The sequence below is a fragment of the Bombina bombina genome, unplaced genomic scaffold (assembly GCF_027579735.1).
Source record: "Bombina bombina isolate aBomBom1 unplaced genomic scaffold, aBomBom1.pri scaffold_601, whole genome shotgun sequence".
NCBI classification, from domain to species: domain Eukaryota; kingdom Metazoa; phylum Chordata; class Amphibia; order Anura; family Bombinatoridae; genus Bombina; species Bombina bombina.
In genome coordinates, this window is record NW_026511961.1 from 174,508 (window position 1) to 200,206 (window position 25,699).

Consider the following 25,699-nt stretch of genomic DNA (forward strand, 5'->3'; position numbering starts at 1 on the left):
CACATAATTAGATCAGGTATCACACTGATAGGAAAGTGACATCACATAATTGGAGTAGGTGTCACACTGATAGGAAAGTGACATCACATAATTAGATCAGGTGTAACACTGATAGGAAAATGACATCACATTATTAGAGCAGGTGTCACACTGATAGGAAAGTGACATCACATAAATAGATCAGGCGTCACACTGATAGGAAAGTGACATCACATACTTAGATCAGGTGTCACACTGATAGGAAAGTGACATCACATAATTAGATCAGATGTCACACTGATAGGAAAGTGACATCACATCCTTAGATCAGGTGTCACACTGATAGGAAAGTAACATCAGATAATTAGATCAGGTGTCACACTGATAGGAAAGTGACATCACATACTTAGAACAGGTGTAACACTGATAGGAAAGTGACATCACATAATTAGAGCAGGTGTAACACTGATAGGAATGTGACATCACATAATTAGAGGAGGTGTCACACTGATAGGAAAGTGACATCACATAAATAGATCAGGTGTCACACTGATAGGAAAGTGACATCACATACTTAGATCAGGTGTAACACTGATAGGAAAGTGACATCACATAATTAGAGTAGGTGTCACACTGATAGGAAAGTGACATCACATAATTAGAGTAGGTGTCAATCTGATAGGAAAGTGACATCACATAATTAGATGAGGTGTAACACTGATAGGAAAATGACATCACATAATTAGAGCAGGTGTCACACTGATAGGAAAGTGACATCACATAAATAGATCAGGTGTCACACTGATAGGAAAGTGACATCACATACTTAGATCAGGTGTCACACTGATAGGAAAGTTACATCACATAATTAGATCAGGTGTCACACTGATAGGAAAGTGACATCACATAATTAGAACAGGTGTAACACTGATAGGAAAGTGACATCACATAATTAGAGCAGGTGTCACACTGATAGGAAAGTGACATCACATAATTAGTTAAGGTGTCACACTGATAGGAAAGTGACATCACATAATTAGATCAGGTGTCACACTAATAGGAAAGTTACATCACATAATTAGATCAGGTGTCACACTGATAGGAAAGTGACATCACATAATTAGATCAGGTGTAACACTGATAGGAAAGTGACATCACATAATTAGAGGAGGTGTCACACTGATAGGAAAGTGACATCACATAATTAGATCAGTTGTCACACTGATAGGAAAGTGACATCACATAATTAGAGCAGATGTCACACTGATAGGAAAGTGACATCACATAATTAGATCAGGTGTCACACTGATAGGAAAGTGACATCACATAATTAGAGGAGGAGTCACACTGATAGGAAAGTGACATCACATAATTAGATCAGGTGTCACACTGATAGGAAAGTGACATCACATACTTAGAGCAGGTGTCACACTGGTAGGAAAGTGACATCACATAAAAAGAGCAGGTGTCACACTGATAGGAAAGTGACATCACATACTTAGATCAGGTGTCACACTGATAGGAAAGTGACATCACATAAATAGATCAGGTGTCACACTAATAGGAGAGTGACATCACATAATTAGATCAGGTGTCACACTGATAGGAAAGTGACATCACATAATTAGATCAGGTGCCACACCAATAGGAAAGTGACATCACATAATTAGATCAGGTGTCACACTGATAGGAAAGTGACATCACATAATTAGATCAGGTGTAACACTGATAGGAAAGTGACATCACATAATTAGAGGAGGTGTCACACTGATAGGAAAGTGACATCACATAATTAGATCAGTTGTCACACTGATAAGAAAGTGACATCACATAATTAGAGCAGATGTCACACTGATAGGAAAGTTACATCACATAATTAGAGGAGGTGTCACACTGATAGAAAAGTGACATCACATAATTAGATCAGGTGTCACACTGATAGGAAAGTGACATCACATACTTAGAGCAGGTGTCACACTGGTAGGAAAGTGACATCACATAAAAAGAGCAGGTGTCACACTGATAGGAAAGTGACATCACATGATAATCTGATAATCTATAGCAGAGTTTCACACTGATAGGAATGTCACATCCCATAATAATCGAGAGCTTCTGTCACACATATAGAAAAGTCACACCCTACAAAAATTTAGATCAGATATCACACTGATAGGAAAGTCACATCTAATAATCATCTAGAGCAAGTGTCACACTGATAGGAAAGTCACATCTAATAATGATCTAGAGCAGGTGTCACTCTGATAAGAAAGTCACATCACATGATAATCTAGAGCAGGTGTCACACTGATTGGAAAGTGATATCCAATGATAATCTAGATCAGATATCACACTGATAGAAAAGTAACATCCAATGATAATCTAGATCAGATATCACATTGATAGAAAAGTAACATCCAATGATGATCTAGAGCAGGTGTCACACTGATAAGAAAGTCACATCCAATGATGATCTAGAGCAGGTGTCACACTGATAGGAAAGTTACATCCAATGATAATCTAGAGCAGGTGTTACACTGATAGGAACGTTACATCCAATGATGATCTAGAGCAGGTGTTACACTGATAGGAAAGTTACATCCAATGATGATCTAGAGCAGGTGTCACACTGATAGGAAAGTTACATCCAATCATAAACTAGAGCAGGTGTCACACTGATAGGAAAGTCACATCCAATGATTATCTAGAGCAGGTGTCACACTGATAGGAAAGTTACATACAATGATGATCTAGAGCAGGTGTCACACTGATAGGAAAGTCACATCCAATGATAATCTAGAGCAGGTGTCACACTGATAGGAAAGTTACATACAATGATGATCTAGAGCAGGTGTCACACTGATAAGAAAGTCACATCCAATAATTATCTAGAGCAGGTGTCACACTGATAGGAAAGTTACATCCAATGATAATCTAGAGCAGGTGTTACACTGATAGGAACGTTACATCCAATGATGATCTAGAGCAGGTGTTACACTGATAGTAAATTTACATCCAATCATAATCTAGAGCAGGTGTCACACTGATAGGAAAGTCACATCCAATGATAATCTAGAGCAGGTGTCACACTGATAGGAAAGTTACATACAATGATGATCTAGAGCAGGTGTCACACTGATAGGAAAGTCACATCCAATGATGATCTAGAGCAGGTGTCACACTGATAAGAAAGTCACATCCAATGATGATCTAGAGCAGGTGTCAAACTGATAGGAAAGTTACATCCAATGATAATCTAGAGCAGGTGTTACACTGATAGGAACGTTACATCCAATGATGATCTAGAGCAGGTGTTACACTGATAGGAAAGTTACATCCAATGATGATCTAGAGCAGGTGTCACACTGATAGGAAAGTTACATCCAATCATAATCTAGAGCAGGTGTCACACTGATAGGAAAGTCACATCCAATGATGATCTAGAGCAGGTGTCACACTGATAGGAAAGTTACATCCAATGATAATCTAGAGCAGGTGTTACACTGATAGGAACGTTACATCCAATGATGATCTAGAGCAGGTGTCACACTGATAGGAAAGTTACATCCAATCATAATCTAGAGCAGGTGTCACACTGATAGGAATGTCACATCCAATGATGATCTAGAGCTGGTGTCACATTGATAGGAAAGTCACAACCAATGATGATCTAGAGCAGGTGTCACACTGATAGGAAAGTCACATCCAATGATGATCTAAAGCAGGTGTCACACTGATAGGAAAGTAACATTCAATGATGATCTAGAGCAGGTGTCACACTGATAGGAAAGTTAAATCCAAGGATAATCTGGAGCAGGTGTCACACTTATAGGAAAGTTACATCCAATGATGATCTAGAGCAGGTGTCACACTGATAGGAAAGTAACATCCAATGATCATCTAGAGCAGGTGTCACCCAGATAGGAAAGTTATATCCAATGATAATCTGGAGCAGGTGTCACACTGATAGGAAAGTCACATCTAATGATGATCTAGAGCAGGTGTCACACTGATAGGAAAGTTATATCCAATGATAATCTAGAGCAGGTGTCACACTGATAGGAAAGTTACATCCAATGATGATCTAGAGCAGGTGTCACACTGATAGGAAAGTCACATCTAATAATGATCTAGAGCAGGTGTTACACTGATAGGAACGTTACATCCAATGATGATCTAGAGCAGGTGTCACACTAATAGGAAAGTCACATCTAATAATGAACTAGAGCAAGTGTCACACTGATAGGAAAGTTACATCCAATGATGATCTAGAGCAGGTGTCACACTGATAGGAAAGTCACATCCAATGATTATCTAGAGCAGGTGTCACACTGATAGGAAAGTTACATCCAATGATAATCTGGAGCAGGTGTCACACTAATAGGAAAGTCACATCTAATAATGATCTAGAGCAAGTGTCACACAGATAGGAAAGTTACATCCAATGATGGTCTAGAGCAGGTGTCACACTGATAGGAAAGTCACATCCAATGATGATCTAGAGCAGGTGTCACACTGATAGGAAAGTCACATCCAATGATAATCTAGAGCAGGTGTCACACTAATAGGAAAGTTACATACAATGATGATCTAGAGCAGGTGTCACACTGATAAGAAAGTCACATCCAATAATTATCTAGAGCAGGTGTTACACTGATAGGAACGTTACATCCAATGATGATCTAGAGCAGGTGTTACACTGATAGGAAAGTTACATCCAATGATGATCTAGAGCAGGTGTCACACTGATAGGAAAGCTACATCCAATAATAATCTAGAGCAGGTGTCACACTGATAGGAAAGTCACATTCAATGATAATCTAGAGCAGGTGTCACACTGATAGGAAAGTTACATCCAATCATAATCTAGAGCAGGTGTCACACTGATAGGAAAGTCACATCCAATGATGATCTAGAGCAGGTGTCACACTGATAGGAAAGTTACATCCAATGATAATCTAGAGCAGGTGTTACACTGATAGGAACGTTACATCCAATGATGATCTAGAGCAGGTGTCACACTGATAGGAAAGTTACATCCAATCATAATCTAGAGCAGGTGTCACACTGATAGGAATGTCACATCCAATGATGATCTAGAGCTGGTGTCACATTGATAGGAAAGTCACAACCAATGATGATCTAGAGCAGGTGTCACACTGATAGGAAAGTCACATCCAATGATGATCTAAAGCAGGTGTCACACTGATAGGAAAGTAACATTCAATGATGATCTAGAGCAGGTGTCACACTGATAGGAAAGTTAAATCCAAGGATAATCTGGAGCAGGTGTCACACTTATAGGAAAGTTACATCCAATGATGATCTAGAGCAGGTGTCACACTGATAGGAAAGTAACATCCAATGATCATCTAGAGCAGGTGTCACCCAGATAGGAAAGTTATATCCAATGATAATCTGGAGCAGGTGTCACACTGATAGGAAAGTCACATCTAATGATGATCTAGAGCAGGTGTCACACTGATAGGAAAGTTACATCCAATGATAATCTAGAGCAGGTGTCACACTGATAGGAAAGTTACATCCAATGATGATCTAGAGCAGGTGTCACACTGATAGGAAAGTCACATCTAATAATGATCTAGAGCAGGTGTTACACTGATAGGAACGTTACATCCAATGATGATCTAGAGCAGGTGTCACACTAATAGGAAAGTCACATCTAATAATGAACTAGAGCAAGTGTCACACTGATAGGAAAGTTACATCCAATGATGATCTAGAGCAGGTGTCACACTGATAGGAAAGTCACATCCAATGATTATCTAGAGCAGGTGTCACACTGATAGGAAAGTTACATCCAATGATAATCTGGAGCAGGTGTCACACTAATAGGAAAGTCACATCTAATAATGATCTAGAGCAAGTGTCACACAGATAGGAAAGTTACATCCAATGATGGTCTAGAGCAGGTGTCACACTGATAGGAAAGTCACATCCAATGATGATCTAGAGCAGGTGTCACACTGATAGGAAAGTCACATCCAATGATAATCTAGAGCAGGTGTCACACTGATAGGAAAGTTACATACAATGATGATCTAGAGCAGGTGTCACACTGATAAGAAAGTCACATCCAATAATTATCTAGAGCAGGTGTTACACTGATAGGAACGTTACATCCAATGATGATCTAGAGCAGGTGTTACACTGATAGGAAAGTTACATCCAATGATGATCTAGAGCAGGTGTCACACTGATAGGAAAGCTACATCCAATAATAATCTAGAGCAGGTGTCACACTGATAGGAAAGTCACATTCAATGATAATCTAGAGCAGGTGTCACACTGATAGGAAAGTTACATACAATGATGATCTAGAGCAGGTGTCACACTGATAGGAAAGTCACATCCAATGATGATCTAGAGCAGGTGTCACACTGATAAGAAAGTCACATCCAATGATGATCTAGAGCAGGTGTCAAACTGATAGGAAAGTTACATCCAATGATAATCTAGAGCAGGTGTTACACTGATAGGAACGTTACATCCAATGATGATCTAGAGCAGGTGTTACACTGATAGGAAAGTTACATCCAATGATGATCTAGAGCAGGTGTCACACTGATAGGAAAGTTACATCCAATCATAATCTAGAGCAGGTGTCACACTGATAGGAAAGTTACATCCAATGATGATCTAGAGCAGGTGTCACACTGATAGGAAAGTCACATCTAATAATGATCTAGAGCAGGTGTTACACTGATAGGAACGTTACATCCAATGATGATCTAGAGCAGGTGTTACACTAATAGGAAAGTCACATCTAATAATGATCTAGAGCAAGTGTCACACTGATAGGAAAGTTACATCCAATGATGATCTAGAGCAGGTGTCACACTGATAGGAAAGTCACATCCAATGATTATCTAGAGCAGGTGTCACACTGATAGGAAAGTTACATCCAATGATAATCTGGAGCAGGTGTCACACTAATAGGAAATTCACATCTAATAATGATCTAGAGCAAGTGTCACACAGATAGGAAACTTACATCCAATGATGATCTAGAGCAGGTGTCACACTGATAGGAAAGTCACATCCAATGATGATCTAGAGCAGGTGTCACACTGATAGGAAAGTCACATCCAATGATAATCTAAAGCAGGTGTCACACTGATAGGAAAGTTACATACAATGATGATCTAGAGCAGGTGTCACACTGATAAGAAAGTCACATCCGATAATTATCTAGAGCAGGTGTCACACTGATAGGAAAGTTATATCCAATGATAATCTAGAGCAGGTGTTACACTGATAGGAACGTTACATCCAATGATGATCTAGAGCAGGTGTTACACTGATAGGAAAGTTACATCCAATGATGATCTAGAGCAGGTGTCACACTGATAGGAAAGTTACATCCAATCATAATCTAGAGCAGGTGTCACACTGATAGGAAAGTCACATCCAATGATAATCTAGAGCAGGTGTCACACTGATAGGAAAGTTACATCCAATGATGATCTAGAGCAGGTGTCACACTGATAGGAAAGTCACATCCAATGATGATCTAGAGCAGGTGTCACACTGATAAGAAAGTCACATCCAATGATGATCTAGAGCAGGTGTCAAACTGATAGGAAAGTTACATCCAATGATAATTTAGAGCAGGTGTTACACTAATAGGAACGTTACATCCAATGATGATCTAGAGCAGGTGTTACACTGATAGGAAAGTTACATCCAATGATGATCTAAAGCAGGTGTCACACTGATAGGAAAGTTACATCCAATGATAATCTGGAGCAGGTGTCACACTAATAGGAAAGTCACATCTAATAATGATCTAGAGCAAGTGTCACACAGATAGGAAAGTTACATCCAATGATGATATAGAGCAGGTGTCACACTGATAGGAAAGTCACATCCAATGATGATCTAGAGCAGGTGTCACACTGATAGGAAAGTCACATCCAATGATAATCTAGAGCAGGTGTCACACTGATAGGAAAGTTACATACAATGATGATCTAGAGCAGGTGTCACACTGATAAGAAAGTCACATCCAATAATTATCTAGAGCAGGTGTTACACTGATAGGAACGTTACATCCAATGATGATCTAGAGCAGGTGTTACACTGATAGGAAAGTTACATCCAATGATGATCTAGAGCAGGTGTCACACTGATAGGAAAATTACATCCAATCATAATCTAGAGCAGGTGTCACACTGATAGGAAAGTCACATCCAATGATAATCTAGAGCAGGTGTCACACTGATAGGAAAGTTACATACAATGATGATCTAGAGCAGGTGTCACACTGATAGGAAAGTCACATCCAATGATGATCTAGAGCAGGTGTCACACTGATAAGGAAGTCACATCCAATGATGATCTAGAGCAGGTGTCAAACTGATAGGAAAGTTACATCCAATGATAATCTAGAGCAGGTGTTACACTGATAGGAACGTTACATCCAATGATGATCTAGAGCAGGTGTTACACTGATAGGAAAGTTACATCCAATGATGATCTAGAGCAGGTGTCACACTGATAGGAAAGTTACATCCAATCATAATCTAGAGCAGGTGCCACACTGATAGGAAAGTCACATCCAATGATGATCTAGAGCAGGTGTCACACTGATAGGAAAGTTATATCCAATGATAATCTGGAGCAGGTGTCACACTGATAGGAAAGTCACATCCAATGATGATCTAGAGCAGGTGTCACACTGATAGGAAAGTCACATCTAATAATGATCTAGAGCAGGTGTTACACTGATAGGAATGTTACATCCAATGATGATCTAGAGCAGGTGTTACACTAATAGGAAAGTCACATCTAATAATGATCTAGAGCAAGTGTCACACTGATAGGAAAGTTACATCCAATGATGATCTAGAGCAGGTGTCACACTGATAGGAAAGTCACATCCAATGATTATCTAGAGCAGGTGTCACACTGATAGGAAAGTTACATCCAATGATACTCTGGAGCAGGTGTCACACTAATAGGAAAGTCACATCTAATAATGATCTAGAGCAAGTGTCACACAGATAGGAAAGTGACATCCAATGATGATCTAGAGCAGGTGTCACACTGATAGGAAAGTCACATCCAATGATGATCTAGAGCAGGTGTCACACTGATAGGAAAGTCACATCCAATGATAATCTAGAGCAGGTGTCACACTGATAGGAAAGTTACATACAATGATAATATAGAGCAGGTGTCACACTGATAAGAAAGTCACATCCAATAATTATCTAGAGCAGGTGTCACACTGATAGGAAAGTTAGATCCAATGATAATCTAGAGCAGGTGTTACACTGATAGGAACGTTACATCCAATGATGATCTAGGGCAGGTGTTACACTGATAGGAAAGTTACATCCAATGATGATCTAGAGCAGGTGTCACACTGATAGGAAAGTTACATCCAATCATAATCTAGAGCAGGTGTCACACTGATAGGAAAGTCACATCCAATGATAATCTAGAGCAGGTGTCACACTGATAGAAAAGTTACATACAATGATGATCTAGAGCAGGTGTCACACTGATAGGAAAGTCACATCCAATGATGATCTAGAGCAGGTGTCACACTGATAGGAAAGTCACATCCAATGATGATCTAGAGCAGGTGTCAAACTGATAGGAAAGTTACATCCAATGATAATCTAGAGCAGGTGTCACACTGATAGGAAAGTTACATCCAATGATAATCTGGAGCAGGTGTCACACTAATAGGAAAGTCACATCTAATAATGATCTAGAGCAAGTGTCACACAGATAGGAAAGTTACATCCAATGATGGTCTAGAGCAGGTGTCACACTGATAGGAAAGTCACATCCAATGATGATCTAGAGCAGGTGTCACACTGATAGGAAAGTCACATCCAATGATAATCTAGAGCAGGTGTCACACTAATAGGAAAGTTACATACAATGATGATCTAGAGCAGGTGTCACACTGATAAGAAAGTCACATCCAATAATTATCTAGAGCAGGTGTTACACTGATAGGAACGTTACATCCAATGATGATCTAGAGCAGGTGTTACACTGATAGGAAAGTTACATCCAATGATGATCTAGAGCAGGTGTCACACTGATAGGAAAGCTACATCCAATAATAATCTAGAGCAGGTGTCACACTGATAGGAAAGTCACATTCAATGATAATCTAGAGCAGGTGTCACACTGATAGGAAAGTTACATACAATGATGATCTAGAGCAGGTGTCACACTGATAGGAAAGTCACATCCAATGATGATCTAGAGCAGGTGTCACACTGATAAGAAAGTCACATCCAATGATGATCTAGAGCAGGTGTCAAACTGATAGGAAAGTTACATCCAATGATAATCTAGAGCAGGTGTTACACTGATAGGAACGTTACATCCAATGATGATCTAGAGCAGGTGTTACACTGATAGGAAAGTTACATCCAATGATGATCTAGAGCAGGTGTCACACTGATAGGAAAGTTACATCCAATCATAATCTAGAGCAGGTGTCACACTGATAGGAAAGTTACATCCAATGATGATCTAGAGCAGGTGTCACACTGATAGGAAAGTCACATCTAATAATGATCTAGAGCAGGTGTTACACTGATAGGAACGTTACATCCAATGATGATCTAGAGCAGGTGTTACACTAATAGGAAAGTCACATCTAATAATGATCTAGAGCAAGTGTCACACTGATAGGAAAGTTACATCCAATGATGATCTAGAGCAGGTGTCACACTGATAGGAAAGTCACATCCAATGATTATCTAGAGCAGGTGTCACACTGATAGGAAAGTTACATCCAATGATAATCTGGAGCAGGTGTCACACTAATAGGAAATTCACATCTAATAATGATCTAGAGCAAGTGTCACACAGATAGGAAACTTACATCCAATGATGATCTAGAGCAGGTGTCACACTGATAGGAAAGTCACATCCAATGATGATCTAGAGCAGGTGTCACACTGATAGGAAAGTCACATCCAATGATAATCTAAAGCAGGTGTCACACTGATAGGAAAGTTACATACAATGATGATCTAGAGCAGGTGTCACACTGATAAGAAAGTCACATCCGATAATTATCTAGAGCAGGTGTCACACTGATAGGAAAGTTATATCCAATGATAATCTAGAGCAGGTGTTACACTGATAGGAACGTTACATCCAATGATGATCTAGAGCAGGTGTTACACTGATAGGAAAGTTACATCCAATGATGATCTAGAGCAGGTGTCACACTGATAGGAAAGTTACATCCAATCATAATCTAGAGCAGGTGTCACACTGATAAGAAAGTCACATCCAATGATAATCTAGAGCAGGTGTCACACTGATAGGAAAGTTACATCCAATGATGATCTAGAGCAGGTGTCACACTGATAGGAAAGTCACATCCAATGATGATCTAGAGCAGGTGTCACACTGATAAGAAAGTCACATCCAATGATGATCTAGAGCAGGTGTCAAACTGACAGGAAAGTTACATCCAATGATAATTTAGAGCAGGTGTTACACTAATAGGAACGTTACATCCAATGATGATCTAGAGCAGGTGTTACACTGATAGGAAAGTTACATCCAATGATGATCTAAAGCAGGTGTCACACTGATAGGAAAGTTACATCCAATGATAATCTGGAGCAGGTGTCACACTAATAGGAAAGTCACATCTAATAATGATCTAGAGCAAGTGTCACACAGATAGGAAAGTTACATCCAATGATGATCTAGAGCAGGTGTCACACTGATAGGAAAGTCACATCCAATGATGATCTAGAGCAGGTGTCACACTGATAGGAAAGTCACATCCAATGATAATCTAGAGCAGGTGTCACACTGATAGGAAAGTTACATACAATGATGATCTAGAGCAGGTGTCACACTGATAAGAAAGTCACATCCAATAATTATCTAGAGCAGGTGTTACACTGATAGGAACGTTACATCCAATGATGATCTAGAGCAGGTGTTACACTGATAGGAAAGTTACATCCAATGATGATCTAGAGCAGGTGTCACACTGATAGGAAAATTACATCCAATCATAATCTAGAGCAGGTGTCACACTGATAGGAAAGTCACATCCAATGATAATCTAGAGCAGGTGTCACACTGATAGGAAAGTTACATACAATGATGATCTAGAGCAGGTGTCACACTGATAGGAAAGTCACATCCAATGATGATCTAGAGCAGGTGTCACACTGATAAGGAAGTCACATCCAATGATGATCTAGAGCAGGTGTCAAACTGATAGGAAAGTTACATCCAATGATAATCTAGAGCAGGTGTTACACTGATAGGAACGTTACATCCAATGATGATCTAGAGCAGGTGTTACACTGATAGGAAAGTTACATCCAATGATGATCTAGAGCAGGTGTCACACTGATAGGAAAGTTACATCCAATCATAATCTAGAGCAGGTGCCACACTGATAGGAAAGTCACATCCAATGATGATCTAGAGCAGGTGTCACACTGATAGGAAAGTTATATCCAATGATAATCTGGAGCAGGTGTCACACTGATAGGAAAGTCACATCCAATGATGATCTAGAGCAGGTGTCACACTGATAGGAAAGTCACATCTAATAATGATCTAGAGCAGGTGTTACACTGATAGGAATGTTACATCCAATGATGATCTAGAGCAGGTGTTACACTAATAGGAAAGTCACATCTAATAATGATCTAGAGCAAGTGTCACACTGATAGGAAAGTTACATCCAATGATGATCTAGAGCAGGTGTCACACTGATAGGAAAGTCACATCCAATGATTATCTAGAGCAGGTGTCACACTGATAGGAAAGTTACATCCAATGATACTCTGGAGCAGGTGTCACACTAATAGGAAAGTCACATCTAATAATGATCTAGAGCAAGTGTCACACAGATAGGAAAGTGACATCCAATGATGATCTAGAGCAGGTGTCACACTGATAGGAAAGTCACATCCAATGATGATCTAGAGCAGGTGTCACACTGATAGGAAAGTCACATCCAATGATAATCTAGAGCAGGTGTCACACTGATAGGAAAGTTACATACAATGATAATATAGAGCAGGTGTCACACTGATAAGAAAGTCACATCCAATAATTATCTAGAGCAGGTGTCACACTGATAGGAAAGTTAGATCCAATGATAATCTAGAGCAGGTGTTACACTGATAGGAACGTTACATCCAATGATGATCTAGGGCAGGTGTTACACTGATAGGAAAGTTACATCCAATGATGATCTAGAGCAGGTGTCACACTGATAGGAAAGTTACATCCAATCATAATCTAGAGCAGGTGTCACACTGATAGGAAAGTCACATCCAATGATAATCTAGAGCAGGTGTCACACTGATAGAAAAGTTACATACAATGATGATCTAGAGCAGGTGTCACACTGATAGGAAAGTCACATCCAATGATGATCTAGAGCAGGTGTCACACTGATAGGAAAGTCACATCCAATGATGATCTAGAGCAGGTGTCAAACTGATAGGAAAGTTACATCCAATGATAATCTAGAGCAGGTGTCACACTGATAGAAACGTTACATCCAATGATGATCTACAGCAGGTGTTACACTGATAGGAAAGTTACATCCAATGATGATCTAGAGCAGGTGTCACACTGATAGGAAAGTCACATCCAATGATGATCTAAAGCAGGTGTCACACTGATAGGAAAGTAACATTCAATGATGATCTAGAGCAGGTGTCACACTGATAGGAAAGTTACATCCAATGATAATCTGGAGCAGGTGTCACACTTATAGGAAAGTTACATCCAATGATGATCTAGAGCAGGTGTCACACTGATAGGAAAGTAACATCCAATGATCATCTAGAGCAGGTGTCACCCAGATAGGAAAGTTATATCCAATGATAATCTGGAGCAGGTGTCACACTGATAGGAAAGTCACATCTAATGATGATCTAGAGCAGGTGTCACACTGATAGGAAAGTTATATCCAATGATAATCTGGAGCAGGTGTCACACTGATAGGAAAGTTACATCCAATGATGATCTAGAGCAGGTGTCACACTGATAGGAAAGTCACATCTAATAATGATCTAGAGCAGGTGTTAAACTGATAGGAAAGTTACATCCAATGATGATCTAGAGCAGGTGTCACACTAATAGGAAAGTCACATCTAATAATGATCTAGAGCAAGTGTCACACTGATAGGAAAGTTACATCCAATGATGATCTAGAGCAGGTGTCACACTGATAGGAAAGTCAAATCCAATGATGATCTAGAGCAGGTGTCACACTGATAGGAAAGTCACATCCAATGATAATCTAGAGCAGGTGTCACACTGATAGGAAAGTAACATCTAATGATTATCTAGAGCTGGTGTCACACTGATAGGAAAGTGACAGTCAATGATGATCTAGAGCAGGTGTCACACTGATAGGAAAGTAACATACCATAATAATCTAAAGCTGGTGTCACACTGATAGGAAAGTTACATCTAATGATGATCTAGAGCAGGTGTAACACTGATAGGAAAGTGACATCACATACTTAGAACAGGTGTAACACTGATAGGAAAGTGACATCACATAATTAGATCAGGTATCACACTGATAGGAAAGTGACATCCAATGATGATCTAGAGCATGTGTAACACTGATAGGAAAGTGACATCACATACTTAGAGCAGGTGTAACACTGATAGGAAAGTGACATCACATAATTAGATCAGGTATCACACTGATAGGAAAGTGACATCACATAAATAGATCAGGTGTCACACTGATAGAAAAGTGACATCACATACTTAGATCAGGTATCACACTTATAGGAAAGTGACATCACATAAATAGATCAGGTGTCACACTGATAGGAAAGTGACATCACATACTTAGATCAGGTGTAACACTGATAGGAAAGTGACATCACATAATTAGATCAGGTGTCACACTGATAGGAAAGTGACATCACATAATTAGATAAGGAGTCACACTGATAGGAAAGTGACATCACATAATCAGATCAGGTGTCACACTAATAGGAAAGTGACATCACATAATTAGATCAGGTGTCACACTGATAAGAAAGTGACATCACATAATTAGATCAGGTATCACACTAATAGGAAAGTGACATCACATAATTAGAGGAGGTGTCACACTGGTAGGAAAGTGACATCACAAAATTAAATCAGTTGTCACACTGATAGGAAAGTGACATCACATAATTAGAGCAGGTGTCACACTGATAGGAAAGTGACATCACATAATTAGATCAGGAGTCACACTGACAGGAAAGTGACATCACATACTTAGAGCAGGTGTCACACTGATAGGAAAGTGACATCACATAAAAAGAGCAGGTGTCACACTGATAGGAAAGTGACATCACATGATAATCTGATAATCTATAGCAGAGTTTCACACTGATAGGAATGTCACATCCCATAATAATCTAGAGCTTCTGTCACACATATAGAAAAGTCACATCCTACAAAAATCTAGATCAGATATCACACTGATAGGAAAGTCACATCTAATAATGATCTAGAGCAAGTGTCACACTGATAGGAAAGTCACATCTAATAATGATCTAGAGCATTTGTCACACTGATAAGAAAGTCACATCACATGATAATCTAGAGCAGGTATCACACTGATAAGAAAGTCACATCTAATGATTATCTTTCTAGAGCAAGTGTCACACTGATAGGAAAGTCACATCACATGATAATCTAGAGCAGGTGTCACACTGATAGGAAAGTTACATACAATGATGATCTAGAGCAGGTGTCACACTGATAGGAAAGACACATCCAATGATGATCTAGAGCAGGTGTCACACTGAAATGAAAGTAACATCCAATGATAATCTAGATCAGATATCACACTGATAGGAAAGTAACATCCAATGATGATCTAGAGCATGTGTCACACTGATAAGAAAGTCACATCTAATGATTATCTTTCTAGAGCAAGTGTCACACTGATAGGAAAGTCACATCACATGATAATCTAGAGCAGGTGTCACACTGATAGGAAAGTTACATACAATGATGATCTAGAGCAGGTGTCACACTGATAGGAAAGACACATCCAATGATGATCTAGAGCAGGTGTCACACTGATAAGAAAGTCACATCCAATGATGATCTAGAGCAGGTGTCACACTGATAGGAAAGTTACATCCAATGATAATCTAGAGCAGGTGTTACACTGATAGGAACTTTACATCCAATGATGATCTAGAGCAGGTGTTATACTGATAGGAAAGTTACATCCAATGATTATCTAGAGCAGGAGTCACACTGATAGGAAAGTTACATCCAATGATGATCTAGAGCAGGTGTCACACTGATAGGAAAGTCACATCCAATGATAATCTAAAGCAGATGTCACACTGATAGGAAAGTTATATCCAATGATGATCTAGAGCAGGTGTCACACTGATAGGAAAGTCAAATCCAATGATGATCTAGAGCTGGTGTCACACTGATAGGAAAGTCACATCCAATGATAATCTAAAGCAGGTGTCACACTGATAGGAAAGTAACATTCAATGATGATCTAGAGCAGGTGTCACACTGATAGGAAAGTCACATCCATTGATAATCTAAAGCAGGTGTCACACTGATAGGAAAGTAACATTCAATGATGATCTAGAGCAGGTGTTACACTGATAGGAAAGTCACATCCAATAATAATCTAGAGCAGGTGTCACACTGATAGGAAAGTTGCATCCAATGATGATCTAGAGCAGGTGTTACACTGATAGGAAAGTTACATCCAATGATGATCTAGAGCAGGTGTTACACTGATAGGAAAGATACATCCAATGATGATCTAGAGCAGGTGTCACACTGATAGGAAAGTTACATCCAATGATGAACTAGAGCAGGTGTCAAACTGATAGGAAAGTCACATCTAATGATAATCTAGAGCAGTTGTTACACTGATAGGAAAGTTACATCTAATGATGATCTAGAGCAGGTGTTACACTGATAGGAAAGTTACATCCAATGATGATCTAGAGCAGGTGTCACACTGATAGGAAAGTTACATCCAATGATGAACTAGAGCTGGTGTCACACTTATAAGAAAGTTACATCCAATGATAATCTAGAGCAAGTGTCACACTGATAGGAAAGTCACATCCAATGATGATCTAGAGCTGGTGTCACATTGATAGGAAAGTCACATCCAATGATAATCTAAAGCAGGTGTCACACTGATAAGAATGTCACATCCAATGATAATCTAGAGCAGGTGTCACACTGATAGGAAAGTTACATCCAATGATGATCTAGAGCAGGTGTCACACTGATAGGAAAGTAACATTCAATGATGATCTAGACCAGGTGTCACACTGATAGGAAAGTCACATCCAATGATAATCTAGAGCAGGTGTCACACTGATAGGAAAGTTACATCCAATGATGATCTAGAGCAGGTGTCACACTGATAGGAAAGTAACATCCAATGATGATCTAGAGCAGGTGTCACCCAGATAGGAAAGTTACATCCAATGATAATCTGGAGCAGGTGTCACACTGATAGGAAAGTCACATCTAATAATGATCTAGAGCAAGTGTCACACTGATAGGAAAGTTACATCCAATGATGATCTAGAGCAGGTGTCACACTGATAGGAACGTAACATACCATAATAATCTAAAGCAGGTGTCACACTGATAGGAAAGTAACATTCAATGATGATCTGAACCAGGTGTCACACTGATAAGAAAGTCACATCCAATAATAATCTAGAGCAAGTGTCACACTGATAGGAAAGTAACATTCAATGATGATCTGAACCAGGTGTCACACTGATAAGAAAGTCACATCCAATAATAATCTAGAGCAGGTGTTACACTGATAGGAAAGTTACATCCAATGATGATCTAGAGCAGGTGTTACACTGATAGGAAAGTTACATCCAATGATGATCTAGAGCAGGTGTCACACTGATAAGAAAGTCACATCCAATAATAATCTAGAGAAGATGTCACACTGAAAAGAAAGTCACATCCAATGATGATCTAGAGCAGCTGTCACACTGATAGGAAAGTCACATCCAATGATGATCTAGAGCAGGTGTCACCCAGTTAGGAAAGTTACATCCAATGATAATCTGGAGCAGGTGTCACACTAATAGGAAAGTCACATCTAATAATGACCTAGAGCAAGTGTCACACTTATAGGAAAGTTACATCCAATGATGATCTAGAGCAGGTGTCACACTGATAGGAAAGTCACATCCAATGATGATCTAGAGCAGGTGTCACACTGATAGGAAAGTAACATTCAATGATGATCTAGAGCAGGTGTCACACTGATAGGAAAGTAACATACCATAATAATCCAAAGCAGGTGTCACACTGATAGGAAAGTCACATCCAATGATAATCTAGAGCAGGTGTTACACTGATAGGAAAGTCACATCCAATGATGATCTAGAGCAGGTGTCACACTGATAGGAAAGTCACATCCAATGATGATCTAGAGCAGGTGTCACACTGATAGGAAAGTAACATACCATAATAATCTAGAGCTTCTGTCACACTGATTGGAAAGTTACATCTAATGATAATCTAGAGCAGGTGTCACACTGATAAGAAAGTCACATCCAATGATGATCTAGAGCAGGTGTCACACTGATAGAAAAGTTACTTCCAATAATAATCTAAAGCAGGTGTCACACTGATAGGATAGTTACATCCAATAATAATCTAGAGCAAGTGTTACACTGATAGGAAAGTCACATCCAATGATGATCTAGAGCAAGTGTCACACTGATAGGAAAGTTACATCCAATGATGATCTAGAGCAGGTGTCACACTGATAGGAAAGTAACATCCAATGATGATCTAGAGCTGGTGTCACACTGATAAGAAAATCACATCCAATGATAATCTAGAGTAGTTGTCACACTGATAGGAAAGTCACATCCAATGATAATCTGGAGAAGGTGTCACACTGATAAGAAAGTCACACCCAATGATAATCTAAAGCAGATGTCACACTGATAGGAAAGTCACATCCAATGATGATCTAGAGCTGGTGTCACACTGATAAGAAAGTCACATCCAATAATAATCTAGAGCAGGTGTCACACTGATAGGAAAGTTACATCCAATGATAATCTGTAGCAGGTATCACACTGATAAGAACGTCACATCCAATAATAATCTAGAGCTGGTGTCACACTGATAGGAAAGTCACATCCAATGATAATCTAGAGCAGGTGTCACACTGATAGGAAAGTCACATCCAATAATAATCTAGAGCTGGTGTCACACTGATAAGAAAGTTACATCCAATAATAATCTAGAGCAGGTGTCACACTGATAGGAAAGTCACATCCAATAATAATCTAGAGCAGGTGTCACACTGATAGGAAAGTTACATCCAATGATAATCTAAAGCAGGTGTCACACTGATAGGAAAGTCACATCCAATGATGATCTAGAGCAGGTGTCACACTGATAGGAAAGTCACATCCAATGATGATCTAGAGCAAGTGTCACACTGATAGGAAAGTCACATTCAATGATAATCTAGAGCAGGTGTCACACTGATAGGAAAGTCACATCTAATGATAATCTAGAGCAGGTGTCACACTGATAGGAAAGTCACATCTAATGATAATCTAAAGCAGGTGTCACACTGATAGGAAAGTCACATCCAATGATCATCTAGAGCAGGTGTCACACTGATAGGAAAGTCACATTCAATGATAATCTAGAGCAGGTGTCACACTGATAGGAAAGTCACATCTAATGATAATCTAGAGCAGGTGTCACACTGATAGGAAAGTCACATCTAATGATAATCTAGAACAGGTGTCACACTGATAGGAAAGTCACATTCAATGATAATCTAGAGCAGGTGTCACACTGATAGGAAAGTCACATCTAATGATAATCTAGAGCAGGTGTCACACTGATAGGAAAGTCACATCCAATGATGATCTAGAGCAGGTGTCAAACTGATAGGAAAGTCAAATCCAATGATTCTCTGGAGCAGGTGCCACACTGATAGGAATGTCACATCCAATGATGATCTAGAGCAGGTGTGCACTGATAAGAAAGTCACATACCATAATAATCAAGAGCAGGTGTCACACAGATAGGTAGGTCACAACTTATGCTAGATATTATTATTATTATTTACTGTTTTATAGAATTTCAGATTCTCCAAAAATTAGAACAGCTGTAGGTATGATTTTAAAGAATTGAACACTGTCTTCTGCTAAATTTATACATCCAAAAGATAATAAAATTGTGCAATATTGCCAGTACAGCAAACAGATACATTCACACATTAAGAGCACCCGAAATGGTAATATTAATGTGTTATGGTTAGATGTCAAGGCCTACACTTGATGTAATGTTTTGATGACTTACCTAGGCTTGTACTAGTTTGATGATGTCACTTACACTTGCTTTGATGACTTGACCTTTGTGTGATATGATTTTTTGATGAACAGATCTACAACTGATTAATGGTTAGATGACCTGACCTACACTTGATGTCATGTCTTGATGACCTTACCTAGAATTTATGTAATAGTTTGATAACATCTCCTACACATGATATGATGGTTAGATTGCATGTTCTACACATGATACAGTAGTTTGCTGACCTTACACAAGATGGTTAAATTGATGACTTGACCTAAGAGTGATGTGATGGTTTAATTAATTGACCTACACATGATGTGATTGCTTGGTCACCTGGTTTACGCAAGATGGGGTTTTGATGACTTGATATGTATATTTCTGCATAATGTCCCACCTAAGCCTTTATATCACTGTTTACAGATTTTTATATCCTGTGTAGGTCTGTATATGCAGAGATGTGCAGATGATGGAAAATCTGTATCCAGTCTTTTCCATTCAACATATTTTTGTACTCAACTTAGCGTTTGAGTTTATGAAAAACATTATGTGCTCTTTAACACTTACATGATATTACATGAGTCTTGTAATTGCTTTAGGCACTAGGGCAAGGTCATGATGAAGCCACGTGTCTCATAAATGTATTCTTGCTTTTGTCCTCCAGAGACTCTGACAGCTGCCAAAGAGGAGAAGTTAGAAATCCAGACAACTCTTGACCAGACCCTGTTGGAGCTGAACAATATGTGATGGATAAACACATTTTTGGAACTGTCCTGAGACCACTTTAAATCCCCACACATTGTTTTCCTTGAATAGGATTATTCCACCTCTCCTTTTTTAACTTTTTAACTGATTCCAAACTAATATTTCTTACGTTTAATTATTTATTAGAAGTGATGTTCCAACAATAGCTGGTATCAATGTCCTCTCCAAGTAATATCATCTGATTATGTTCCTTCACATCGCACTTGAGTCAATAAGAGGACAGTCTCCAGTAGCACTGTACCACCACATTCCCATACATCTATAATGAATGAGTAAACCATTCCCTTTATTCATGCACCATTACATTCCTCTTCTACTGAAGCCAATGGGAAGATTACCTATTACCCCCCTGCACATTCCTGTGTTCACCAGTCACCAATAAGACATTACTCAGTATCCGCTGCACTATAACATTTCAATTACATTTGCACTTAATGAGAGTACTGCCCCAGTATCCCTTGCACCATCACCTCTTTTTAAAGAAAATTAAAAAATATAGAAAAGCTTTCTTAGTATCTACTTAAACCATCAGATACATGAGTCCTTTTAAATATTACAATAAGCAGCTGAAATTTGCTGTGTCCTAACCATGTTATTCACATTACCTACAATGTTCTGAGCCAAAGTAATTTCCCCTTGACATGGTAGATTTAGTTCTTTAGGCTCATGGACCCAAGAAGACAGGCTGTGTACAACCAGACACTTGGCACTGTTGTGGGGCTTCCCACAGTGATAAACATACAGTATATTGTTTATTACCAGTTTTCATAGTTTGCCACAAATAAACCAAATATTTTTTTTAATGGTTGAGGTTTGTTGTATTCTCTTCTTTATATATCAAACTATGGTTTCCATTTATCTCACCTCATTTACCGTGATCATTCAGATTTGACCACTGCTATTATGATATTTAGGTGAAACTGAGGAGTATTTTGGATAGTCTGGGACAACAAGGGATTTCGGATACATTTTGGATGTATTTTGTAGAATGCATTTGGTAGAGAGATTTAGAATAGACTAAGATGTGTAATATACGAATTTATGGGGTACTTTACATTTTCTTATGAAAGATGCAGATAGGATAGAGTAGAATCAGATAATATTGCAACTATTCAGATAAACTAGTGCATAAGATTCAGATGAACTTGTACAGGAGAAAGATACATTTGACGACTGGGATAATGTTTTATTATTATGACTCACAGATATATGCAGAGATTACCAGAATAATCAACATGAGCTCCATATTCCAGCTGTAACTATATTTTTAACATGTTCATCTTCCTTATACCCTTTCTCCTAATTAATATTCTTTTCATGACCTCCCAATGGACCTTAGGTCCTTTCTGGATCCTTAATTTGCTAAGACTGACATCTTAAGATCCTACTGTTACTTATAACCTTATTGCTATATTCACAATGAGGAAACAAACTACCCTACATTATTTTAGTTATCAGCTTTTTCTTTCATAAAGGTGATGAGAGTCCATGAGCTATTACTCATGGGAATTCCACTTCTGGCCACATGGAGAAGGCAAAGATTCCCAAAACTCCAAGAGCTCTTTAATCACTCCCACATTACTGTTAAACCAATCTTATATTTGCCTCCACAAGAGGAAAGTGAAGAATTGAGGTGCTCCTTTTTTTTGAGAGGGGATCTCAGATTGATTTCAGGCACATCCCCCCCTCAGAGAGCTGCTATTTGGTACAGAGGGGAGTTTTGTAGTATTGGGTAGTGACACATTTTCAGCCAGTGAGGCGTTAGTCACAAGTCTACCATAGGTGTTGCAGGGACTGGTCCCTTAGCCTCCTCCTGTTGGGTTGTTGTTATACTCCACACAAACAGATCCTCTGCTGTCACTCATACAGCATTGGATAGGCTATCTACAGCAGAGTGGGTGCTTGTCAAGTAAGTGAGAATTTGCTCTAGGATTTAAGGATTTTGTGCACTCAACTATTTCTCAAATGTTGACGGCTATGCCTCCTCAAAGTAAGCTCAAGATGTTGGTTTTTGACAACCCTCCCTCTAGCATTTCTAATTTTATAAGTCTAGATCTGCTAACTCGCACGGAAACAGGGCGAGTTAGCCCCATTTGGGGCATAGTAAATCGGCCCCTATGCCTGGTATTCCTTTTAATTCAGCTATAAAATTTAAAAAGATGCTTTCTTTACCTGCTTCTAGCTTAGAAGTTGAAGGTACTATTCCAAAGGTGGATGATCCTATTTCTACCTTGGCTAAATGTACTTCTATTCCTCTTGAGGATAGTACTTCTTTTAAGGACCCTATGGATAGGAAGTTGGAATCTTTTCAAAGAAGGACTTTTCAGCAAGCAGGGTTTCTTTTCAGACCAGCAACTAGTATTGCTTTTGTTGCAGCAGCTTCTACTCTTTGGTGTGACAGCTTATCTGAGCAGTTGTTAGTTAAATCTGTTGGTAGTGATTATTTTTTAAATCACTTGAATCTCTCAAGGTCAGCTAATGGTTTAATTTGTGATGCTTTTGTTGACATTATTAAGATTAATGCCAAAAATATGGCTAGCAGTCTTGACCAGAATGGCCTTGTGGTTGAAATCATTATTAGCTGAGATGCTTTCTTAGTCGAGACTTTTAACTCTTCCTTTTCATTGAAAGATTTTGTTCGGCCTTGTCTTGAGGCAATTATTTCTACTGTGACTGGAGATAAACAAGCTTTTCTTCCTCAGGACAGAAAGTATAAGAGAAAGAATAGGGCTACTCTCCATTTATTTTCCTGTAATTTTAGGAACCAAAAACGTCTTCGCAAAAAGCAGGATTCTTCCATAGCCTCCTGAAAGTACAATTAAAGGGACACTCCTATTATCAAATTTTCTTCATTCTCTTGGTATCTTTATTTGAAATGCAAGAATGTAAGTTTAGATGCCGGCCCATTTTTGGTGAACCTGGGTTGTCCTTGCTGATTGGTGGATAAATTCATCCACCAATAAAAAAAGTGCTGTCCAGAGTACTGAAACCAAAAAAAGCTTAGATGCCTTCTTTTTCAAATAATGATAGTAAGAGAACGAAGAAAAATTGATAATAGGAGTAAATTAGAAAGTTGCTTAAAATTGCATGCTCTTTCTGAATTACAAAAGAAAAAAATTGGGTTCAGTGTCCCTTTAATATTGGAAAAAGGTTAAACAGTCCAAAAAGCATTCTACCTCTACTAAGTCATAATGAAGGTAGAACCCCTGATTCAGAGTTTCTGGTAAGGGGCATATTGTGTCTTTTTCAGGAGGTTTTGTCTCAGTCAGTTCAAGATATAGGGGCCGATTTATCAATGTCTGGCAGACAAGAGACATCACTGAATGCCGACAGCATACGCTGTCCGCATTTAACATTGCACAAGCGGTTCTGGTGAAATGCTTGTGCAATGCCGCCCCCTGCAGATTCGCAGCCAATCGGCCACTAGCAGGGGGTGTCAATCAACCCGATCGTACACGATCGGGCGGATTGCTGTCCACCACTTCAAAAGAGGCATATGAATTAAGGAGCAGCGGTCTTAAGTTTGATAAATCGGCCCCATAGTTGACTAGGGATACAGAATAGGTTTCAAGACCTCCCCGGGGAAGGTTTCTTCTGTTCCATGTTCCAAGGGATGCTGTAAAGGGCCTTTTTCAGTAAGTCTTAGATCTCGAATCTATAAGGACAATAGTCCCAGTACCAGTTTTGGAACAAGGCCAGAAGTTTTATTCCAACCTCTTTATTGTTCCCAAGAAGGAGGAAACTTACAGGCCAGTTCTGGATTTAAAGACTTTAAACAGATTTCTCAGTTTCCCTACCAAGATGGAAAAAATTCGGACTATTCTATCTCTTGTTCAACAGAAGCAGTTTATGTCTACAATAGTTTTGAAGGATGCTTATCTTCATATTCCTATACTCATCAGTTTCTAAGATTTGCATTCCAGGACAAATATTTTCAGTTTGTTGCTCTTCCATTTGGTCTTAATACTGCTCCCATAATTTTACCAAGGTGCTGGGAACTCTCTTATTTGTGATAAGAGCTCAGGGTATTTGGAAGTTCCTTATCTGGACAATATCTTGGTACCGGCTCCATCGTAACATTTAACATGTCTCATACCAACAGTCTGTTATTTTTTTCAAAGACATGGTTGAAAAATCAACCCAAAGAGTTCTCTTTCTCCTCTAACTAGGTTCACATCCCTAGGTGTCATTATAGACTCAACAACTATTAGACTTTATTTGACAGATCAAAGGAGACTAAAGTTATTTACAGCTTGTTCAAATCTTCTGTCTGTTCCTTTTCCATAAGTAGATCTTTGTATTGAAGTGTTAGGTTTGATGATAGCAGCATCAGATGCTATTCCATTTTCTCAGTTTCACTTGAGACCTCTCCAGCTTTGTATGCTTTTTCTCTCTTAGCAAATCCTTCTAGATTTCAGAGAAACTCAATTTCTTTCCTGGTGAATTCATCACTAGTCCATTGCTCTGGGGCATTCTTTGGTTTTCCATCTTGGACTGTTATTATGACAGACACAAGTCTTTCAGGTTGTGGTGCAGTTTGTGTTTTCAATCAGACAGTGTCACAGCGGTGGCTTATATGGTGGCTTAT

At 39.0% G+C, this 25,699-nt stretch overlaps 1 protein-coding gene across 1 annotated transcript in view; it reads left to right on the forward strand.

Moving 5' to 3' along the window:
- The window catches only part of LOC128644025 (tropomyosin beta chain), a gene marked incomplete in the record, with an annotated part of 147,596 nt that extends 125,677 nt beyond the window's left edge, over positions 1–21,919 (forward strand). Inside the window, 1 exon segment of the mRNA XM_053696788.1 lies at positions 21,011–21,919. Within this exon segment, the coding sequence (XP_053552763.1) occupies positions 21,011–21,093 (83 nt within the window).
- Between the last annotated feature and the right edge of the window lie 3,780 nt (positions 21,920–25,699).